Source organism: Otolemur garnettii, unplaced genomic scaffold (assembly GCF_000181295.1).
Source record: "Otolemur garnettii isolate 467f Iridium unplaced genomic scaffold, OtoGar3 scaffold00200, whole genome shotgun sequence".
NCBI lineage: Eukaryota > Metazoa > Chordata > Mammalia > Primates > Galagidae > Otolemur > Otolemur garnettii.
Genome location: NW_003852595.1, coordinates 2,264,157 through 2,272,232, shown reverse-complemented (window position 1 = coordinate 2,272,232; position 8,076 = coordinate 2,264,157). Strand labels below are relative to the sequence as shown.

The 8,076-nt window shown below is 37.7% G+C and overlaps 1 protein-coding gene across 2 annotated transcripts in view; it reads left to right on the top strand.

Annotated features, from left to right (window-relative positions):
• Positions 1 to 3,502, top strand: part of LOC100952472 (60S acidic ribosomal protein P2-like) — a 4,192-nt gene extending 690 nt beyond the window's left edge. Inside the window, exon 2 of one of the 2 annotated variants that reach the window (XM_012812301.1) lies at positions 3,226 to 3,502. In XM_012812301.1, coding sequence (XP_012667755.1) covers positions 3,226 to 3,450 — 225 coding nt within the window. In that variant the 3' untranslated portion in view covers positions 3,451 to 3,502. Of the gene's footprint in view, positions 1 to 3,036 lie in introns of those variants that run through there. The other variant, XM_012812300.2, reaches the window with a different exon arrangement.
• Positions 3,503 to 8,076: the final 4,574 nt, after the last annotated feature.

The following is an 8,076-nucleotide window of genomic DNA, read 5'->3' as shown; positions in this document are numbered from 1 at the left end:
AACACCCAGAAGCTAAAAATAAAATTTAACTTGTACAATGGTACAAAGTATAAAACTACACAATGGACTTTCACAAAATAAGATGAATAGAACGCCACCAAGCTTATCAATTCTCTCAATAAATGTCAATGGACTTAATTCACCACTGAAGAGGCACAGGCAGGCTGATTGGATAAAAAAAAGCACAAGCCATCCATATGTTATCTCCAGGAGACACATTCATATGTTATCTCCAGGAGATGGACAAATTAAGATTCAGGGTGAGGGGTTGGAAAACAGTATAGCAAGTAAATGGAAATCAGAAGAAAGGAGGGGTTGCAATCTTCTTTTCAGATACAAGTGGATTTAAAGCAACTACAGTTCAGAAAGACAAAGACAGACACTTCATACCAGTCAAGAGAACAACACAAAAAAATTTTCAATTTTAAATATTTATGCACCCAACTTAAATGCTCCCAGATTTGTGAAACAATCCTTGATGGGTCTGAGCAATATGATATCCTATAACACCATAATAGCCAGGGACTTTAACACGTCTTGGACAGAACCAGACAGATCCTCTAAAGAGAAACTAGTTAAAGATACAAAGGAGTTAAATGTGACCCTAGAACAAATGTGATTAATAGACATTAATGGACACACCATCCCAAAGCTAAAGGATATATATTTTTTCTCATCAGCCCAAGGAACATACTTCAAAATATACCACATCCTAGGGTAAAAACCAAACATCACCAGAATTAAAGGAATAGAAATTATACTTTGTATCTTCTCAGACTATAAGGCAATAAAGGTGGAACTCAACTCCAACAAAAATGTTCATTCCCACAAAAGGTCATGGAAATTATAAAACCTTATGAATGAGAGGGTTTAGGAGGAGAAAAAAGAGGAATTATTAAATACCTCAAACATAACAACAATGAACATACAATTTACTAAAACCTGTGGGAGACAGTGAAAGCAGTCTTAAGAAAAAAATTTATTGCAATAGATGCCTAAATGCAAAAAACAGAAACAGAGAGCATAAGCAAACTCATAAACCATCTTATGGAATTGGATAAAGACTAACAATCTAATCCCAAACCTGGCAGAAGAAAAGAAATAACTAAAATTAAATCAAACATTAGTGAAATTGAAAATAAAAGAATCATTCAGAAAATTAACAAAACAAAATGTTAGTGTTTTGAAAAAATAAATAAAGTCAATAAACTTTTGACGAGATTAACTGGAAACAGACAAGTAAATTTCTAATAATCTCAATCAGAAATGATAAGGGGGAAATAACAACAGATGCCCCAGAGATACAAGAGATTATCTTTGAATACTACAAGAAGCTCTGTACCCAGAGATTTGACAATGTGAAGGAAATGGATCAATATCTGGAATTGTACCCTCTTCCTAGATTTAACCAATAGATCTCCTTAACAGACCTATTTCAAGCACTGAGATCAAAGAAACTATAAAAAATCTCCCAATAACAAAAATGCCCTGGTCCAGTTTGCTTCACACCAAAATACTGTCAAACCACCAAAGAAGACCTTATACCCATACCCATGCTGCAGAAATTATTCCAAAATATTGAGAAGGAAGAAATCTTCCCTGACACATTCTATGAAGCAAATATCACCCTGATACCAAAAACCAGGAAAAGAGCCATGTAAAATGGAGAACTTCAGACCAATTTTACTAATGAATATACATGCAAAAATTCTCAATAAAATCCTAGCCAATAGATTATAGCTGCACCTTAAGAAAATCATTCATCACAATCAAGTAGATTTCATCCCAGGGATACAAGCCTGGTTTAACATATGCAAGTCCATAAATGTAATATACCATATTAACAGAAGCAAAAAGAAAAAAGACCATATGAACCTCTCAATAGATGCAAAAAAGTCATTCAATAAAATTCAGTATCCTTTTCTAATTAGAACACTTAAGAATATAGGCATAGATGGCACATTTCTTAAACTTATCAAAGCCATCTCTGACAAACCCACAGCTAATATTATACTGAATGGAGTAAAACTGAAAGCTTTTCCACTTAGAACTGGATAGCCAGACCAGGCTGTCCTCTATCCCACTACTATTCAACATAGTGCTGGAAGTTCTAGCCAATACAATCAGGCAAGAGAAGGAAATGAAGAGCATCAAATGAGGGAAGAGGAGGTCAAATTCTTGCTCTTTGCTGATGATAATACTTAGAGAACCCCAAAGACTCAACCACAAGACTCCTGGAAGTGATCAAAAAATATAGTAATGTCTCGGTATATAGAATCAATGTCCACAAATCAGTAGCCTTTGTATATGGCAATAGCAGACAAGTTCAGAAGCTATTCAAGGACACAATTCCCTTCATAGTACCTTCAAAAAAAATGAAATACCTAGCAATATACCTAAGAAAAGAGGCAAAGGATCTCTACAAAGAAGATTATGGAACCCTAAGAAAAGAAGTAGCAAAAGATATTGAATGGAATAACATACCATGCTCATGGCTGGGAAGAGTCAACATTTTTAAAATGTCTATACTTCCCAAAGCAATCTACAGATTCAATGAAATTCTCACTAAAATATCAACATCATATTTTCAAGATTTGGAAAAAATATTCTTCATTTTGTGTGGAACCAGAAAAAAAACCTGTACAGCCAAGGCAATTCTTAGTAATAAAAACAAAGCCAGGGTCATCATCCTACCAGATTTTAGGGTATATTACAAGGTCATAGTGATCAAAACAGCATGGTATTTGCACAAAAATAGAGACATTGACATTTGGAAACAATGAGATGAAACTAACAACTTACACCCAACTGATCTTTGATAAACCAAAGAAGAACATACACTGGGGAAAAGAATCCCTATTCAATAAATGGTGCTAAGATAACTGGATAACCACATGTAAAAGACTGAAACTGGACCCCACATTTCACTACTTATAAAGATTAATTCAAGATGGATAAAAAATTTAAATCTAAGTCATGAAACAATAAAAACCCTTAAAGAAAACATGGGGAAAACAGTTGAAGATATCAGCCTGGGGCTTTCCCTTCCAGACGCCGCCGAGGTCGCACGCGTGAGGCCTGTCCGCCGCTGATAACCTCAGGATGCGCTACGTCGCCTCCTACCTGCTGGCCGCTCTCGGGGGCAACGCCTCCCCCAGCGCCAAGGACATCAAGAAGATTCTAGACAGCGTCGGCATCGAGGCGGATGACGACCGGCTCAACAAGGTCATCAGTGAGCTAAATGGAAAAAACATTGAAGATGTCATTGCCCAAGGTATTGGTAAGCTTGCCAGTGTACCTGCTGGTGGGGCTGTGGCTGTCTCTGCTGCCCCAGGTGCTGCAGTTCCTGCTGCTGGTTCCGCCCCTGCTGCAGCAGAGGAAAAGAAAGATGAGAAGAAAGAGGAGTCTGAAGAATCAGATGACGACATGGAATTTGGCCTATTTGATTAAATTATCATTTCCCTGCAAATAAAGCTTCCTTTTTATGTAAAAAAAAAAAAAAGATATCAGCCTGGGGAAAGATTTTATGAAGACTTATGTGCCAATCACAACAACAACAAAAATAAACAAATGGGACTTAATTAAACTGAAAAACTTCTGTACAGCTAAGGAGACAACAACCACAGCAAATAGACAATGTTCAGAATGGAAAAACATTTACATATTATGAGTCATACAAAAGCTTGATACCTAGGATCTACCTAGAACTCAAATTAATCAACAAGACCCAACAATCCCATATATCACTGGGCAAGAGACATGAATAGAACCTTCTCTAAAGAAGACAGATGAATGGCTAACAAACATATGAAAAATGCTCATTGTCCCTAATCATCAGTGAAATGCAATTTAAAACCACCCTGAGCTATCAACTAACCCCACTGAGAATGGCCCACATCACAAAATCTCAAAACTGAAGATGCTAGTGTGGATGTGGAGAGAAGGGAATACTTCTACACTCATATATGATCCATTGTTTTGTTTGGTCTTATTCGTTTTGAGAATATGTATGGTATTAATTTGTTTTTGTTTTTTATTCAAAAAGAAAGAGAATATAATTTAGATAATATGCCAACACAAAGCCAGTTGGCTTCTTACAAAACAACTCTTCCTGAAATAATATATTATTGTAATCATTTTTAAAATAAAGAAAAACTGGGACCTGCCTGTTAAATGCTTTGCTCAAGTTTGGAAAGCAGCTAGTGATCAAAACAGCATGGTACTGGCACAAAAACAAAGAGGTAGATGTATGGAACAGAATAGAGAACCAAGAGCTGAACCCAGCTACTTACCGCTATATGATCTTTGACAAGCCAATTAAAAACATTGAGTGGAGAAAAAATTCCCTATTTAACAAATGGTGCTGGATGAACTGGCTAGCAACCTGCAGAAAACTGAAACTGGACCCACACCTGTCACCACTAAGATAGACTCTCATTGGATTAAATTTAAGACATGAAAATATCACAGCACTAGAAGAAATTGTAGAGAAAACTCTTGAAGAAATTGGCCTGAGCGATTATTTTATGAGGAGGAACCCTGGGCAATTGAAGCAACATCAAAAATATTCTACTGGGACCTCTTCAAATTAAAAAGCTTCTGCACAGCCAAGAACACAGTAAGAAAAGCAAGCAGACAGCCCTCAGAATTGGAAAAGGTATTTGCTGGTTATGCTTCCGACAAAGGTCTAACAACCAGAATCCACAGAGAACTCAAATGTATTAGCAAGAAGAAAACAAGTGATCCCATCTCAGGGTGGGCAAGAGACTTAAAGAGAAACTTCCCCAAAGAAGACAGATGCATGGCTTACAGACATGAAAAAATGCTCATCATCCCTAATCATCAGAGAAATGCAAATCAAAACTACTCTGAGATATCATCTAATGCCAGTAAGATTAGCCCATATCACAAAATCCCAAAATCACAGATGCTGGCAGGGTTGTGGAGAAAAGAGAACACTTCTACACTGCTGGTGGGAATGCAAACTAATACATCCCTTTTGGAAAGTCATATGGAGAACATTTAGAGATCTAAATATAGATCTGCCATTTGATCCTATAATTCTTCTGCTAGATATATATCGAGAAGACCAAAAATCACATTACAATACAAATATCTGTACCAGAATGTTCATTGCAGCCCAATTCACAATCACTCGGTCATGGAAGAAGCCCAAGTGCCCATCAACCCATGAATGGATCAATAAACTGTGGTATATGTACACCATGGAATATTATGCAGCCCTAAAGAAAGATGGAGACTTTACCTCCTTCATGTTTACATGGATGGAGTGGGAAAATATTCTTCTTAGCAAAGTATCTCAAGAATGGAAGAAAAAGTATCCAATGTACTCAACCCTATTATGAAACTAATTGTTAACTATCATAGGAAAGCTATAATCCAAATGGAGTCCAATAATATCAGGAAAGGGATGAGGGAGGGAAGGGAGGGGAGGGGAGGGGGGAGGATGGGTGGAGGGAGGGTGATTGTGGGGATCATGCCTATGATTTTTCCTATAAGGGTACATGTGAATCTTTCTAAATGTCAAATATAAATGTCTTAACACAATTATGAGAATGACATGATGGCTATGTTGGCCAGTTGGATGAAAGTATTTCAAATTGCGTATGGAAAGAACACACTGTATCCCATGATAGAATTAATGCACACAAATATAATCTAATAAAAAAAACCTCAGGGTATTTTGAACTTCTCTCAGCACTTTCTTGCAGGCACAGCTGCTTCTTATCTCCCATTCGAGGGGCACAACAATGTGCTCAGCATTGGCAGTTAATATTGATGGGGCTAGGAAATAGTACCCCAAAATGCAGCCCTCGGAACCCAAAGCTTTTTCCTGTCCTCCTGCCTTTCAGTCCCCTTCTCCCCTGATGCTGACCCTCCTCCCAAGCTGGGTCATAGAAACCCTTTTCCTGAAGGCCAGCCATAAAGCCTAAAATTTTTCTGTACCAAAATACCGGCCATAAAGAATACCTGACCTACCTCGTTTGTCTGTAGGTCTTAAGGCAAGACTCATTTTAGAAAGGGCCCTACCCCACGTCCAGAAGGCAGGGACCCTGCTCAGAGAGGTCAGGAAGACAGACAGGCCTTGCTAGGTCCTCACACCATCTGCAGCATCACACCCTTTCTGTCCGGTCATATTCCTACATGGCTGTCCAGACTTTGTTGGACCTAATCATTAAAAATAGATGATTTTCCCCATATTTTTGGTCTTCATTCTGAGGTATTCCATGTATACACATTGAATAAACATATTTGTCTTTTTCTCTGATAAATCAATCTTCCTCGTGTCAGTGGTTTTGCCTCTAATTTTTATGGGGCCTTGCTCCCTGCAGTGTCTCATATTTCAGCCCTCGGATTTCAGTAAAAAGGATACACACTTCTACTCTTTCTGTGACCCTTCCTTCCTTCTTTCCAGCAACACATACACCCCATGACAAGGGGCTATAAAAATAAGAGTAGAAATAATAGGATACAATGTAAAGCTTAGGGATGAGGAAACGTGAGAGTTCAGAAGAAAAGCGATTGTGGGTAAAGATCCTTGCTTATCTTTTCAAGGTGCACAGATTTGTACATCCCACCTCTCACCCTCCCCTATCTGGCATTGAGACTTTTTCTGATCTCCTTAAATATGCGAGGGTTCTAGTTCTAAGCCAGTCCACATGTGAATAGTAATGTTTTAGCAAAAATCAGTGTGCCAACCACTTATTCACAGAGCAAAATTGTTTTATCACCAAGGAAATTCCTGTAGAAATAAAGTCATTTCAGCTGAATGGATTTCCTACCATTTCTACTTCCAAAAATACCTCGACACAGAATGCAATTATCCCTACACCATTCCTCAGGAACATCACTGCATAATCACAGGGCACCTACCCAAGTTGACGCAGGCTTTGTTGGTGCTCAGGAAGCATTTGACTGGTAGTCAGGCTTTACCCTGTAATTAACTTTCTACCATAGAAGTGAAATGTAGATATTACTATTTTCAAAACACTCAGCACTACTAAATCAAAGGAAATTTTTACCTTTCATTTACCTCTAAAGCACTTAGAAAATATTCACTCATAAACGCAATAAATTGTGTTCAAGGGTTTTATTTATGTCATTTTTGGTTCTCACCACACCCAACAGAGCAGGTGATAATCTCCATTTGCTCAAAGTCTCTCAGTCTATTAATAACAGGGTGAAAAATTGAACTATCTGAATACCAAATCATCACACAACATAGTTTTCCCCCCACACAGAACTTAACCAAATATCAAAATATTGTGTATGAGAAATGTTTTTAACTAGAAGCAAGTAAAATAATACCACACAAATAAGTGAAGGTTAAAAACAAAATTACATAAATGAAGGCTCAAAAGGAATTATACAAAATATGTATCTAATTTATAAGTTTCGTTCTCCCATAGCTTTCAATTCTGTTTGTAAGGAAATGTCCAGATTATACATAAAGTGAATATAGCATTGCACAGATTTTAAGATGCTGTTAACCTAAAAGGAAGAGTAATAGCAGGGAATATGCTAGAGAGGACAAGGACAGCATCACTCTTTAAGTAAACTTGGAAAGTAGCTTTCTAGAACATCCAATTTTTTTTCTCAATGAGAATTAAATTTTTACATCATTTTTATCTCCCCACCAACATCCTAGAGAAGTAATGCATTTTGATTGCTCCTATCTAATATATGTAAACCTGACCTTGACTGTCAGTTTACAAAAAGTAGCAGGACTGAAATGTAAGGGCTGGAAAGTGCCTTATATACCATCCTATAGACAGAAAACTGATTTTATCTCCAAAGCCAACTGATGGTGGCTGTCCAGAATGCTGTGATGAGAAGTGAAAATTTTACTGGAGCTCAGTAAATAATCAGCACTGTCTCCCTTGGGTCCAGACAGTGTTAGGTAGACAGTGAGGATTCTGACCTCCAGCTCTCCAAGAAACAAAGGCAGGTGTCGCACCTTGGCACTGCCTTGAGTGATTGCCACACCTGAGGAAGAAGAACAAGTGTGATGCCCACCTTGGTGCTGCTCCTCCTTGATTCTGCTTCAAACAATTG